This window comes from Chaetura pelagica, unplaced genomic scaffold, assembly GCF_000747805.2.
Source record: "Chaetura pelagica isolate M959 unplaced genomic scaffold, ChaPel_1.0 scaffold275, whole genome shotgun sequence".
Classification (NCBI taxonomy): domain Eukaryota; kingdom Metazoa; phylum Chordata; class Aves; order Apodiformes; family Apodidae; genus Chaetura; species Chaetura pelagica.
This window is the reverse complement of record NW_009953486.1, coordinates 8,520,299-8,536,104: the sequence shown is the minus strand read 5'-3', so window position 1 is coordinate 8,536,104 and position 15,806 is coordinate 8,520,299. Positions and strand designations below refer to the sequence as shown.

The 15,806-nt window shown below is 50.9% G+C and overlaps 1 protein-coding gene across 1 annotated transcript in view; it reads left to right on the top strand.

Annotated features, from left to right (window-relative positions):
- The window catches only part of JPH2 (junctophilin 2), a gene marked incomplete at its 5' end in the record, with an annotated part of 34,159 nt that overhangs the window by 11,002 nt on the left and 7,351 nt on the right, over nt 1–15,806 (top strand). The window contains one exon of the mRNA XM_009998777.1: nt 10,804–10,922. Coding sequence (XP_009997079.1) covers nt 10,804–10,922 — 119 coding nt within the window. The remainder of the gene's footprint in view (nt 1–10,803; nt 10,923–15,806) is intronic.

The following is a 15,806-nucleotide window of genomic DNA, read 5'->3' as shown; positions in this document are numbered from 1 at the left end:
CCGGGGGTGGGGGAGCAGGAGGCTGCTGGCAGTGCTGGTGCCCTGCCTGTGATCTGCCCCATGAAGATGGGCAGGACAGTGGCAGATGATGGTCAGCTGTGGTCAGCAGACCATCCTCCATCCCCTCTCTCTGCTCCGTGGATGTCCAGAGCACCAGGCTGCTCTGCAGCTCTGGCCCCACCTGCCTGGGTGCTGGGCCAGCGCTGTGGGCAGTGCCAGCTACTGCCTGCCCTGGTCTCCTCGGCTCCCTCCCCAGTCCAGCTGCTTTCCCCATTGTGCAAGAGGCTGAGGACAAAGCTGGCATCACCTCGCCACCATCTGAGAGAGCTGCAATATTTATTAATTCCTTTTTTACTCATTCTTTTTGTGAGAATCAGTTGGCATGAGGTCATGCTGTCCTGAACAGCCCAGCCCAGCAGCTGCCCCCTCACCCTGGGCATAGCCTCTTGGCACTGCTCAGACATTGGGCAGAAACCTCAAGCATGTCTATCAGCAGCTCTGAGGGTCAGCTAATGGGTTGGAGCTGACGGAAGTTAAAGTATGAGGAGTCCTGCCCCGGGCTGCTCTCGCTTGGGATAAAAGTCACCCTGAAGCATATATAAAATAAAAAGCCAGAGAAAGGGCAGGACCAGCTTCAGGGTGAACCTTTGAGCTGTGCACTCAATAGCCAGGCAGCTCACTAAGGGGATTTTCTTCTCTACTGGTGCTTTTGGGGGACAAAATGGGTGTAAATACTGTAAATCCCACCTCCATCCCACTGTGGCAGTGTCAGTCTCTGCAGTGGTTTGTGCTTCCCAGTGACTTGGACCAAAATCAATGGAGGAACTTGGCTGTGTGTCCTGCGAGGCACGGGTCTGGCCATGCTCTGAGATCGTCTGATGGGTGTATGTCCTGTTAGTAACACCTCAGGTATGTCTGCCAGATGCCACAGGGTCAACAGGAAAGGAAGGTGTAAGAGGCAGGAATGGCTGGTGTGCTTCACCTCTTTGCCTTCAGGTACCTCTGTGCACCTGAGTGTCTTGTGCCTGGAGAGGACAAATGAATATGAGTGAGCCTGGGCTGTGTTTGAGCAGTGCAGAGCTGGGAGCTCTTGGCATCAGGAATCACCTTGGTGCGGCTTCTGCCACAGCAACACGCGGGCATCACCCAGAGTGCAAGCTGTTGCCTGGGTTTGAAGCCTTGCTTGTTTCCCTCTCTGTACCCGTGTCTTTGAGGCATGTGTTAGTCCTCCCCTCAAATAACACGAGTGCTCGAGGGCTCCTGTATCGCTTTCCGAGCCTCCCTTGCCCAGCCGCATTCCGGGCAGTGCAGCCGCTGTCTCCCTGGGCTCAGCGTTTCCAGCCGGCCTGGCCGAGCAGCGCTCGGCGTCTCCTCAGGGAACGCGGGTGTGTGGTGCAAATGACGTCCTGAAATCGCTGGAGTCAGCAGAGCCTCCTGACTAAATAAGGGCAGGCAGAGCAGGGCTCTATCAGCACTGCCCGGCACGACAGCTGCGCCCCAGGCCTGCGCGGCCCCCGCCGCTGGAGCTGGGCCGCCTGCTCCCACCCGTGAGGGGCTTTATTTGGCCCAACTCTGCCCCAGAGAGCTGCCCAGCCTCCTTCCTGGCTCTCTCGAGGGGAAGGTGGGCAGCAGGGTCTTCCTTGGGCACCTCTGGCAAGGCGTGATGGGCATCCAGGGCGCAGCTCAGCATTCCCGAGGCTGGAGAGCTTGGACCTGGGATTTTCAAGTCTGTCAAATCAGACTCAGAGGTTGCTATGAGAGAGTTTTAGGATTTTTTCATTATTTATTTATTTATTTTTAAATAACCTTTGCGTTCTGCTTTCCCTGGTCGTTTACCCAGAGGTGTGGGCGTTAGACACACCAGTGTGTTCCCAGGCCTTGATGTCTGAGGCCAGAGGGCAGGATGCTCAGGGTAGCGATGGCTCAGGGCAGCCCCTGTCAGGCTCTCCCCTCTCAGGAGAGTGGCTGATCCTTCTCTGCTGTCCCAGCTACGCTCTCTGCTCCAGGGCTGCACGGTGCTGGGTGATGGATGGGTGTGCGACAAGGAGGCAGGAGATGGTGCCTCCAAGCACCTGGGAGCTGCCAGGAAGAGACGCAGGAATTGGGAGCAGCATTTCTGCAGCTGTAAGGTCAGACACAGAAGATGCTGCAGCCTGACCTCTCAGAAGGCTTAAAGGATGGGTGGGTGCAGATGGAGGGGGGCAGGACTGACCCAACTTCATTAAAATTCCCTGTGGGGTACAGGAGGGTGCCACATCCCCAGGGGGGATCATGCTGAGCAAGGTGCTGCTGCACCAGGATGTGGTTGAGTGGCAGAAGCCGGGGGCAGGTCCTCGATGCCCAGGTGTTCTGCCTACCCCAAGGTCCCCATCTTGCCACTTTCACAGGAACAAGCAGGGAGAAATCAGGGTTGTCATATGGGTCCTGCCTTAGCTGGGTGCCAGGACACAACAGTGAGGGGATGGTCCTTGGTCCTGCTCTCCCAGCAAAGACATTTCTCAGACAGCTCAGTGTGTTTATAAAGAGGATAATCTTGTTTCATTCACTCTTGGCTAATAGAAACCCAGTTGCTGGCACCTACTTCCAGACCAACGGAAGCCTGGGGCTGGGACCCTCCTGCTTTCTGCACAGCACTCATGCCAGCAGCTCTCCCTCCTTCCCTTGACACCAGGCGAGTAAAAACCTTCTCCTCTTGCAGCTCCTGAGCAGGTGTGACCTCCTCTGTGTGGCTTATCAGCACAGAGGTCAGTGTCCCGGATAACCATCCATGGGGACAGTGAGGGGGAATTTGCCTGACCCATGCCACCACAGCCAGGACCACTTCAGCTTGGGTTTCTCTGAAAGCTCTTGGAACAAGAACATGCCCAGCTGCCTTGTACCATGGCATTGCAATGTCACCACGTGTGGTTTGGTTAGGAGGAATGCTTCCACCTCAGCCTCCCCATGTCCTGCATCAGGAGCTTGGGCACTTTGTGTCGCTTATGTCTTGGAGATGGGGGACACCCAGCCCCTGTTCCAGAGCTGGGGCTTGGTCTTTACAGACTCGTGACTGGGACTTGAATAGGAGTGGTTTGGGCTTGGTGGAGCTGTTTTTTTGGGGGATCTTGCTTCCCCAGAGGAGCAGTCTCCAGCTCTGTAGAAGTATTGCCTGTTTTGAAGTGCTGCCTGACCTTTGTATCACCCTCCTCATCCCACCCCAGAGACCTTCGGGCTCACCTCTGCCATGCTGAGCAGGGAGTGAACTTTAGGCTTCTGGTGAGGGCCTCTCCATTACTAGCCCAGGCACAATGTGTGTCCCCTGTGTGTGAGACTCTGCAGGCTGGTTGGGTGCCCTGGAGCGAGTGATGGCCTGATGCCTTCACCCCTTTCCTTCAGCCTTTTCCTGGAACGACCTCAACTCCAGCCCAGGCTGGCTGCAGCTCCAGCACTGACACATTTTTGGCCCACCCTGCTTGTTACACTGAGATGCGTTTTGACTCCAGAGGAGAGTGCACACAGCTTTATCTGTTTTCCACCCACCTCACATGAATTTCCTTAGGCGCTTTCATGCCCTATTAGGGTAAGAGGGAGCATGCACTTTCACTAGCTCCAAGGAGAAAGCATCTGTTAGGCAGCAAACTGCTTTCTCCAGGGTTTCCCAGGTCTTTGGGGTTGAAGGAAGTGGAGCTGTGACTTGCAGAGGTCCCTCAAGAGGAGTAGAGTTGGGATGGCAGGACATCAGTCCCAGCGATGGGTACGACTCAGCTGGCCAGGCAGGGCAAGTGGAATTAATGGACTGTTCATTCTGACCTTGTGGGAATCCTTATCTCAACAGCTTACAAACACAGAAAGGGAAAAATGAAGTGTGACTTTAATCTGCAGAAACAACTGTTCAAATGGTAGTTTCTTGTTCAATTGGTCTGCTGGTGTGTGGAGCAGGAAGGCTTTGACTCTCATCCAAATGCTTGAAATCAGGAGGCAGGGAGCTGGCCTTAAAATCATCTGATTCCATCAGGCTTTGCTCCGAGGTTATCGGCGTTTCAGTGGAATGTGGAATAGGCTTATCTTGAAAAAGAAAAGTATTTCAGTAAAATTTAAATATAAAGCCTGCGATACAGAAACCTTCCCTCCTGGAGGAGGTGTGGGGGTTTTTGGCTTATCCTGGTTCCAACCTTTGGCTTTCTGAGTCCCAGTTTTTGTTCTTTTGCTCCTGTGAGGCCTGCTGGGCTTTCAGTGAGTGCCAGGAGGGACCTGGTGTCCCATTAGCCTGGGAGTTCTCAGCAGCCTTGGGTGCAGGCACAGAGGACATGGGTGCTGCAGCCCTGGTGGTGGCCTGGCAGCCACCACAGGTCCCTGCTCCCCCTCTTGTTTCTCCTGGATCTCAGATCACAAAGCAGGCCCTGCAGTTCTTCACCCTGTTAGTTCGATTTGCTGAAATCTGAAAAACATTAGAGTTAGAAGCTGCTAAAACTTTTTAATGAAAAAAGCAAAGATTTTAGAGGGAAAACACATACTTTCTGATTTGTTTAAGTGCTGGCAGGGCTGGCAATCAGGTAAAACATGCTGGTTTGTGTGAGAATGCTGTCCCTTTGGCAGAGCTTGGGACTGGACAGGAGCTCCTGGGTCAGGCTGGGCTCCCTCAGAACAAGCAACTACTGCAGCTCTGGGTTTTCTTGGAAGTGGGAATTATTTCCCCTGGTCAGGACAGAGGAGCAGGAGCAAATGGGGAATGAAAGGCTGTAAGATCTAGATTGTCTGTGTGTTGTTGGTGCACTCACCAGTGGGATAACTCAGCTGCTTTGATCTTGCTGTCGTAGCTAAATTAAATAAGCTTCCCCAGAGCATTAGCTGAGGCTCCTTGGTAATGTCGTGGTGGAAGATGGAATGAATCAGTGGCATTTGGACATAGTCCCAAGGCTGTGCTGCCCTGGGTGACTCTGTTTTGGACTCTGCTTGACCTGCACCCAGGGCAGCACTGAGGAAAGCAGAACTGAAAACCCGGGGCGGGGAGGAGAGGGTCTAGTAGGCAGCTGCAAATCCTGCTTTTTTTCCCCCAAAAGCTACCTCTGTGGATGTTCCCATGAGCTGCTCTGTGACCCTTTGGGCCGGCAGGCTCTGGCTTGCACCACTCCAGGTAGAGCCGGCTCGGGCAGCTGCTGGCTGGCATCTGAGGGCTGCAGGGGAACTGGAGAGCAGCTGCAGGCTGTGCCAGCCCCCCTGGCTTGTCACAGCCACTGGCTCCCATGCAGGCTGGGACAGCCAAGCCCTGCCAGCTCCCTGCCTGCCCGGCTCCGCTCGGCTCACGGGCAATTAGGGTGGTGGAAATTAATTGAGCAAAATCTCCCATACGCAAGGCCGGGGTGTGTAGGTTGTGGTCTTATTGAAGACAGCTGCAGATCTGTCTGCTGGAAGATTAATATCACTTTAACTGTTCCGAGGGGAAGTATCCCTTGGTGAAAGATGCAAGTGGCTCTGGGCTATTTAGAGCTGAGGATAACATTTCAGTATTTTAAAAATTCACCAAGTAATCATAAAGGCTAATGCTTGCTGAGCTCGTTAGGTGGCAGGGAGCTCTGCCAGGCCTGTGCTCCTGAGGCACTGCACAGAAAAGGATGCTTTAGTCCCAGCTGAATGCCTTGTTCGTGCCGTTTCTGTGGAAGGAAGAAGAAAAGGTCCAGTTTATCCAGCTAAGTAGCCTGTGCATATTCGTACCCAGGGCATAATGCCACCACTTCTGTGTGAGTGCTGGTACCATGAGTAAAAAACCTGGGACACCTCATCAGTTGGCTGCAAGGGAAGGGAGGCTGGAGGGCAGAGCTACTCTGCAAGGCCAGGATGATTTTTCTTGTTGGCTTTCTTTTACAGTGGTATGGAGATGTCTCCTTTAGGAGGCAGTTTGTGTTGATTTATGCTTAATTCACAATTTAGATCACACCTTGCAGGTGCAGAGTCCATAATATCAACCAGCACTCCAGGGATGTCAGAGTCTAAACTTTGTGGGTATGTGCACACAAGTGATGAAGCAAAAGGCAAATAAATGTGTATTTGGCTCTCATGACAGGGTGGGACACACAGGTGGGTTTGAATGTGGGCAGGGAAAGTGGCACAAGCGATGAAATGAAAAGGGACACTCAGCCCTACAGAGGTGATGTAAGTCCAAAGACAGTGTGGAAAATGGAGAAACCAGAAGGATTCTGTCCTGGTCATGCCATAGGATTATAGAATGCTTTGGGTTGGAAGGAACCTTTGAAGGTCATCTAATCCAACCCCCCAAAACAGGTCTGTGCTGGTCAGGTCTGTGTGTCCTTGCCCTTCATGATGTGAAAGTAGAAGGGACCATGTCACCATCAGCAAAAGCACTTCTGCAGCTTTCCATGTATCCCTTTTGAGTGCTGCTGACATTTCTGCCAAGAGAAACCATTATCTTAAGTTTCCTCAGAAGGACAAAATTATTTCTGGTAGATACAGGAGGAGGAATTTGAGTGGGGATGGAAAAGCCATTTTCCAGGAAAGGGAAGTTCAGCCATAGAGCTGACTGATTAATTTTATTTGCATAAAGACCTTTTCTGCAGGTTGGTGTATTGAGAATGACAAGAAAAAAGTGTTCAGTTAGTCCTTCCTCAGGGTTTACTGCATCAATGCAATGAGGAAGACCCTGGAGAAGTAAGGACAGCACTGAATGAGTCTGTCTTTCCCTTAATAAGCAAATATGTGAGCGCTTGGGCAGAGATCTGAGCTCTTCCCCAATTTTAGCCACAAGGTCATTGCTGCACCTGCAGGCGACCCAGCCCTGTCTGGTATTTGCAGTATTCTCTGCTAATTCCAATCTCATTTGCAGTCTAATCCAATCTGGATGTGCAAAACCACATAAACTGTCCAAAGAGACAGGCATGCTGGCTGGGCTTTGGGTCTCACCTGTTAGCACGGTGCTCAGCTGCAGCTCATGTATCCCCAGGGGATTTTAGTTGCAGTCAGAGGAATGATTGGGGCAGTGTTTCTGGGAGATGGCCAGGAAAGACAGAAGTGGTGCTCTGTCCTGCACTAGTACCAAAACCATTAGAGCATTAGAGCCCTGCCAGAGGGGCAAATAAAACAGCAGATGCATTTAATGCTCCCCTCTCCCGCCCGAGGTGTGAAGCCTCCCTGCCTAGAGTGGCCCCGGAGCAGCCATCATGACCCAGCGAGTGCTGGGGCAAAGCTGCAGACATTGCCCACATACCTCCCCTTGGTGCAGGGCTGCTCCTCCTCCTGAAGAATTCACTGGAGCTATTTTTAACAGCCTTGCCTGGGAAGATGGCTCAGAGTAAAACAGGGAAGCACTCATCCCAGGGTGGTACTTGGGATGGAGAGTGGTGGGGTTGGTTTGTGAAGGTCCTTCTTTGTGCTTGTTGCCCCAGTGGATGTGCTTAATGTTCATGGTTTGTTTTCCATCACTGCTGGGAAAAGGGGCTTTTGAATTTTGCTGCTGGGTGCTAGAAAATTCATGGGCCTCTGTTTCAGTTTCATCCTGATCCCCTCCATCTCCAGACTTTCTTCTTTGTGGGTCTTTGTACAGGCTGCTTTCTGCAGAGGGGCTGGGAGCTGACAGCACAACCAGTGGTGAATAAAAAAGCATGGCCCTGATTCAAGTGCTGCCTGAAAAGTATTATATTTACATGCACACAAATAAAAGGCCAGCATTTCCCTTTTTGTAAAGGCTCATTCTGTTTTTTCCTCAAATCTTAACTTTGGAAGAAATTTTTCCTCTTATGTATTTTATGTCTGGGGTTCAAAGATCACCTTCCTGCCTCCCCGAAGCCTCCTGGATTTTTCTTTTTCACCCCTGCATGCAGCAGACCTCAGGCCATGGGCTGGGAGATGCTTTTGTGTTGCCAGTTGTGTGTGCTGAGCTCTCCCAGAGCAGCTGGTATTTGTCTCCTGCTTTGCAGTCAGGGCCAAGTTTTTCTCTGTGTTGTGCTCCCAGGCACTGCCAGCCCTGCGGGTAAATAATTAATTCAGAAATACTCTAGGCAAGTTAGGTGTTATTGTTGTGGCTGGGCTTTTTCTTCCAGGCTGTACTTTGTCATGGTGTTACTAAGCTCTCAGTGCAGTTTTTGAAGAGCTGTGAGCAGCAGTGTCTTCCCTTCGTGCCCCAGGGCTGTGCAGCTCAGCCGAGGGAGTGGGGAAGGCCTGCTGCAACCACCATGCTCTGTCTGCCTAAGCCAGATGTTCATCATCTGGCTGCTGCTGTAATAAATGATCTCAGCAATCCTAAGACACAGCATAGGGCATCAGCATTCTTGCCAGGGGGCAGCAGTGCTCTGCCATGGGCATGGCTTCCCCAGGATGCCAGCAGGGCCAACATGTGGTTTGCCAGAGGTGCCAGATTTGAAGCTTTAGCTTTGTTGATCTCAGTACCCCCAAATCAAGCATTTCTGGATGACTTTGCAAGAAGGGGGTCAGGAGCAGAGGTCAGGCAAGTCCTGCATGACTGGAAACTGCCTTGTCACCTTCAACACTCCCAGGCTGTTCCCTTGTGTTGGCCCCAGTTCCTGGGGAGAGCTGAGCATGTGGGAGCTGCCTGCACCCCTTTGGCAACACATCAGCGTGAGTCACACCATATCCACACTAGAAGGGAGAGCAGAGTCTGCATCCAGTCCACTTCCAGACTGCCTTTTTGGAATTCACCTGTAGGAAACCATCCACCCACTTGCCAGGAGCTTCCTGGCTGCTCCCCCAGCTGGGGCCAGCTGGCTGGTTTGTCTGGCTGGGAAGTGGCTAGGATACCTCTGCCTGGCTGAAAGGGGGAATTTTATCTCTGTGTGATGAATCCAAAGAATTCAGTCCTTCAGGACCAGCAGGACAAAGCCAGGGGCCAGAGCATGTCCTGCTGGGGTGAAGAGCTAGACCCTCACTTTGCAAGCTTCTTCTTGGGGCTGGCGCCGGGCAGGCTGAGTGCCCCAGGCACAGGGAACCCAGCCTGCTCTGATCCCCTAGGCAAGGAGAGCCAAACATCCCCCTTGGCCCCTGCCAGATTATAGTGGAATTAATCACGCTGATTATATGCTACCAAAAAAGGAGGTGCTTTCTCTGTTCTGAGCTGCCTCAGACCTCCTGCTTACGAGCAGCGGCTTAAAATTGCTGGTTTCTGCCTCATCATGTCTTGTCTCTGGGTTTTTCAGGAGCTGTAATAATTTTGCGTAAAAAGGCCAAGAATGACAGCAATCCCAGGCAGCTCAGCCTGCAGAGAAAGCAGGGAGATAACATGTGAGTGTGGCCAGGGAGGTGACTCATGGCTCCAGTGGAGTGGGATGTCATCCCATGGAGAGATAGGCTGAGGCACAGCAGCTCTGCACCCTCTTCTCTATCACAGGGCTCTGAGCAGCATTTTCAGCTCCCCATTGACTCACACTGTTGCCTGTAGCAGTTGGGATTATTGCCTTACATTTAATTCTTTCCTCACAGCTCCCCGTAATGGTGCATGTGTGAATATGTGTGTGTGTATATATATACACCTTCTTAGAACAACATTTCTATCACCTTTTCATTGCACCTGTTGAGTATTTGGGCTAAAGCTAGTCTTGTCTGCATGCTGCATCTCTTTAATAAAAAGGAATTAATCCTGACTTCATGACTGACAATCCAAAAATTCCTCTGAAACCTTCTCTGCAGGGATGAGAACTGCAGCTTTCCTCATTTTTTGTGCTAAAACATGACCAGATACCAATCTGAGCCTGAAGAGGGCTCATCAGACACCATAACACCATAGGAAAGGTTGTAAATTGTAGTGAATTGGTGTTTGAGGCCTGCTAACTGCTTATCAAACTGCCCACAAAAAAAAATAAATATGAGGTTTTACATGTGCAGCCAGTGTATGCTCCATTATTTGCAGCAAGGAAGATTTGGGGAGCCTTGGCAAACGTGCTAAGTGAGAGCAGGGGAAAGCAGCTCTCCATAAGCCCCGTGTGGAACAAAGCAGATGAATATATGGTTCTTCACCCTCCCTTATTTTTAAGGTGCAATTTCTCTGTTTGAAGTCAGCTCCTTCCCAGACTGTGAGCAGCTGGGCTGTAAAGCCAGCCCTGCTTTAACATAAAGATCACAGGGCCCTGAGCGTGAGGCATGCAAGGAACACAACAGCCGGCCAGTGAAATACCTCAGATAGCCCCATAGAACAAGGCGGAGATGTGCTGGGAAGGAGTGGAGAGGACTCAGGGAGCCAAGCTGCAAGGGAGGCAGGAGCTCTGCCTTCCCTAGCACCAGTGAGGGCAGCCCCTGGGGCTGTGGTGAGTAAGGGAGCCCCTTGGATGAGCTGTGCTGTTTGCTGGAGAACTATGGGAGAAACGTGGGGTAAAACATGTCAGTGAGCTGGGCAGGGGCACAGTGCCACTGGTGAGATGCAGCAGCTCAGGGCTAATGACAGCAGAGTGTTGTTCAGCTACTGCCTTATTGTCCCTTCCTGCTGCAAAGATGTCTTGTGGTGATGCTTTAGGCATTCCTCTGAGCTAGGTTTGCAGTGCTTCACAGCACAGCAGCAAGCCTGTTTTGCAGCACGTGCTGCCTCACTGCAGCTCATGGACGTGCTTGTGTTTGCAAATACACCTGCCCTGTTTCATTGTGTGGCTCAGTGCAACCTTCACACCTGAGCCTTCAGCTTCTCTGTGCCACTTACTTGTTGAGAATCTGGTCTTTTCTCCTCAAGCGTGGGGTTTTAGGTCAAGCAGCCAGGCTCTGAGTGCTGTGTTATGCCAGATGGGCTGATCTTGTTCCTGGACATGGTCCACTGCTCAAGCTAGAGTGATCTCAGCTCGGATGGTGCTCACTGTTGTCCCCTCTTCTCTGCAGAACAGCTCATGCCAAAGCCAAGGCTGAAAGTTCTGAGCAGGCAGCTCAGGCAGCTAACAACGAATCGGGCATAGCCAGGATGATGGCCAGGGAGCTCTCCCCAGACTTCTATCAGCCAGGTAAGACCAGAGGCATCTTCTAAGAGGGATTTTGCAATTTCCTTGGGGGATCTGTTCAAATGCTTCACCCGCTTTATAGCTCCACAAATTGCCCTTCTGTCTCTCCTCAAGTGCAGAAATTCATCCAACCTCCTGCACTGGATGATTTGCTGCCCTCCTTACACTGCTGTTGTACCTGCTGGAGTATGTTACCATAGTCCACAGTCCCTCAACCTGCCCTCATGTTTTTCCACACCCTGAAGCCCTCCCAGCACCTGGCAGGACAGACAGTGAGCTCAGGTCTATTTGCAGTGCTCCTGTAGATATATCCCTCATGGCTTTTTCTTGGAACAGCTTTGCATGTTGACTCACAAGCCTGTATCTTATGGGGCCTCCACATCTCACCAGGGTATGATCAGACTCTGCTAATTAGGGGCTGTAATATCCTATAAGAAAGATACTAATGCAAAATGCTACTTCCCTGGTTCCCTATTTATTTGTTAGTATCACTGCTAATTATTTGGTGGGGAAAACACTTGGGAGGTTTCTTCTGTGAGACCAAGCACTGAGGATTAGTAGATAGGAAATGTAATATTAGAAGCAGTATTGTGGATGCCATTACCTCTCCCTAGACTGAGTTAGCTAGAAATATGTTCTTCCTCACGCGTCCTGGTAAGTGAGCTGACCAGAGAGTGTGCCCTCCTGGACCTGCTTCTGGTGAACAGGGAAGATCTTGTGAGGGAAGTAAAAGTTGGAGGCCATCTAGGGCACAATGTTCAAGAGATGATTGATTTTTTGATCCTTGGAGAAACAAGGAGACGGGTTAGTAAAACTGCCACCTCAGACTTCCAGAGGGCAAACTCTGAACTGCTCAGAAAACTGATTGACAAAGTCCCTTGGGAGGCTGCCTTGAAGGATAAAGGAGTCCAGGAAGGCTGGACATACTTCAAGAAAGAAGTTGTAAAGGCACAGGAGCAGCCTGTCCCCTTGTGCTGAAAAACCAGTAAGTGTGGTAGGAGACCAGCCTGACTAAATAGGGACTTTTGGCTGGACCTCAGGAAGAAAATGAGAGTCTATGACCTTTGGAAGAGGGGACAGGTCACTCATGAAGTCTATAAAGATGAAATGAACTTATGCAGGGTGAAAATTAGGAGAGCCAAAGCACAGCTAGAGCTCAAACTAGCTACAGCTGTGAGGGATAATAAAAAATGTTTCTCTAAGCTCATTAACAGCAAAAGGAGGATTAGGGAAAATCTCCATCCTTTATTGGATGCAAAGTGAATCTTAGTAACAAAGGTTGATGAAAAGGCTGAGTGTGTTATCAGTAAGTTTGCAGATGACACCAAGCTAGGTGGGGGTGTTGATCTGCATGAGGATAGGGAGGCTCTGCAGAGAGACTTGGATAGATTTGATGGTTGGACTAATGTTAATGATCTGAGCTTCAACAAGGCCAAGTGCCGGGTCCTGCACTTGGGCCACAACAACCCCAGGTAACACTCCAGGCCCAGGGAAGTTTGGCTGGAAAGTGTCTGGCAGAAAAGGACCTGGGGGTTCTGATTGACAAGTGGCTGAATATGAGCCAGCAGTGTGCCCAGGCGGCCAAGAAAGCCAATGGCATCCTGGCTTGTATTAGAAATTGTGTGACCTGCAGAAGTCAAGAGGTGATTGTCCCCCTGTACTCAGCACTGGTGAGGCCACACCTGGAGTGTTGTGTCCATTTTGGGGCAATTCAAGAGAGATATGGAGGTACTGGAGTGAGCATAGAGGAGGGCAAAGAAGCTGATGAAGGGCCTGGAGAATCAATTTTATGAAGAATGCTTGAAGGAGCTAAGAATGTTTAGTTTGAGGAAGAGGAGGCTGAGGAGAGACCTCATCAGTCTCTACAACCACCTGAAAGGTCATTGTAGAGAGGTTGGTTCTGGTCTCTTTTCACAGGTAATTAGTGACAGAACAAGAGGAAATGGCTTCAAGCTGCAACAGGGTAGTTTTAGACTGGACATTAGGAAAACTTGTTTTCACAAAAAGAGTGGTTAGACACTGGAATAGGCTGCCCAGGGAGGTGGTTGAGTCACCATCCCTGGGTGTGTTTAAGGGTCATTTCAATGTGGTGTTGGTGGATGTGGTTTAGGGGAGAACTTTGTAGAGCAGGGATGATGGTGTGACTCGGTGTTCCCAAGAGTCTTTTCCAGCCTGAATAGTTCTATTATTCTATGATTCCTGGAAAACTTTCCTTTCCAGAGAGGGAAGGTATGAACAGAGCAGAAAGCAATGATCCAAGTGCCTATATTTTCATCCTTTCTTATTATCCAGCTGAGTTACTTGGAACAAGTGCCCTATGACTTTTGAGGCAGGGTCACAAGAGACCATCACAGCAGCAAAACTGGGGGTAGAAGCCAAATGTTGGCTGCTGCTTAGCAAAACCTGTTTCCTGCTTTTGCTCTGATTTCAGAGACCCAGAAGGGTCACCAGCTCTACAGCCTGGCACAGGGCATGCAGTGGGAAAGGGGAATGGCTCACACCCGGTGCTTGGCCAGGGAGAGTCATGCTGACAGACTTACCTAAATTTCCTGTACTCCCACCTTGTCCTTCACCTACTAGCTGGGGAGATGCAGTGCTGGAGGGCTGCCTGTTCCTCCCCGCAGCCCAGCAAGGCCCATCAGAGCTGGCTTGGAGTGGGGAAACACCACAGTGTCCAGGCACGGACATGAGCCAGTATGTGGCACTTCATTTAACAATAGCTAAACATCCCTTGATCCTGACATAAGCCCCCAGCTGCCACTCACTGCTCCACATTCACCCTTTGCACACTGGAGTATTTATAGCTCAGAGCCAAGGGAAACTGGAATTCCCAATGGGAGGTTTTTGACATCTAGCTAGATTATTTTTTCCACACGTGGCTATTGAATGAGACAACTGAAACAGTCTCTGCAAATGCCTGAAACAGCCTGGCCTCTGCTGCTGGTTCCTTGGGTGCTGAATCCTCTCTCTGCTTGTACATAGGGCTTTGCATCCCGGCCTCCCTCAATGGCTTTGTAAGCTGCTGACATGCATTTTTCTTTCATGATTCTTTTAAATTTCTGAATTCCCTAAGTGCACAGCAGCTGGAAATGTCTCTTCTTGTATGGCTGCACTTGTCCAGGAATGAACAGCAAAAGTCCAGCCTTGGATTTTGCTAGGAGTCAGGGGTGCTGGGCACATAGTGAGAAGAACCTGGCAATGTTTGGCAGCTGTGTCTCCCCCTGGTATCCCTGGGTTTGCACAGGGCAATCTTGCTCAGCAAGTCTCACCTCTCTAACAAGTATTTAGCTCTGGGTTTCATTTAGGATATCAACCCTAATAGCTTAGAGGAGAGGGATGTAAGCTAATGCCCTTGCTGAAACATAGTGGGACGTGAAGATGGGGAGGTGAGGGGGATCAGGGCTGTGTGGTGCCCTCCAGGCAGTTGTGTTTTTCTGGTGTGAGTTATTTAGGAGGAGAAGAAAGCAGCAGGAGAGAGCAAGGAGCCTGGAGCTGCAGGCAGCCTATTTTGAGGAGCCTGAACAACTGTTGAAACGGCTTCCAAATAATCCACTTGTGGCTAGAAATAAATGGCCCTGAATGGGTCCCCTGCTGATGGACAGGAGCGTGCAGGCAGGGCAGAGCAGCTAAAATCAGTGCCCTCTTTCTCCCCACCACCCTCTCCGAGCTGAGGCATGGCCTGCATGGGCAGGAATCAGCTGCCTGCAAATCACACTGCTGATTTATTAGAGGGAAAGGAGCATCAATCCCAATTTCCCAACCTGGCTCAAGTCCTTGGGGTGGAGAAGGGAAGAAACTGGGGAAGTAGATGGGGAAGGTGCAGCTTGAGGGTCTGTGCTGTTCAAGGGCACAGAGCAAGCCACGCGTAACTGCACCTCTCAGCGTTGGATTCAGCAGAATGAGGCCAAAGCCACTTGAAAAAGTAGGTGCTTTGCTTTCCAACAAGCTGTCTTGTGACCTCGCACTGCTCATGAGGAGCATGCTCTCGGTCTTCTCACTTGCTATGACCATCGTGGTGATGTACAGGGACCCTCTGTCCCACCACAGGTCCCAGGGTGCAGAGCACTGTGCAGCATTGTTATTCTGAAAGATATTCCCATTTGCTCAGTGGTGAATTTTGTGCTGCCACAATGGATGTCTTTGGTGTCAGGCTCTGGCTGGCTTCTCCAGACCCTACCTGAACTGCAGTTTGCTTCGCAGACATGGCCTAGGGTTATTGAGAAGTAAATATTGAATGGTAGGTGAATAATGGAAGCAAGGGTAACGTTGCTGAGAGCTGGCAAGTCAGCATGATGCAGATGAGGACAGAATGAAAGCTGAAGCCCTGAATCTCCTGGTGTGATGGTGCCAGGTGATTTTGCTGCTGTTGTGGTCTCGGTGCAGAGGGGGGCTGTGAAACTGCCAGCCCTGCATGTGGAATGCATTTTTCCCATCAAGAGGGATGACAGGTAGATCATTTTGGGATTCCTGCCTTGCCCAAGAAGACAAGGTACCCCCTAGATCACTTGTGAAGTTCCTGTGCTATTAGGCACCAAAGACACATATGAAAGAGCTTTCAAGCCATTACAACCAACCAAACAAACATACTTGGATGGGAGCTGGGTTTGCTTCAGCCCCACAATAACCTATCTATTGACCACAGAAAGCAGGGCACATTTTTTATTGTTTCTTTACCCTCATCTGGAGATTCCCACCTGCTCCTTCAGCTCTTCTTGGCTGGAGAGCTTGTGGTGGGACTTTTGGGGGAAATCCCTTCTGGAAACAGGCTCTGTTTTTGGGAGCAGCTCCTCTCCCAGCCCCAGTGGCTCCAACCCAAGCCCAAGTGGCGCCAAGCCCATCAGGGCTGGGGACGCAGCTGCCACCGGCACGGCGGTGCCACGGAGCTGG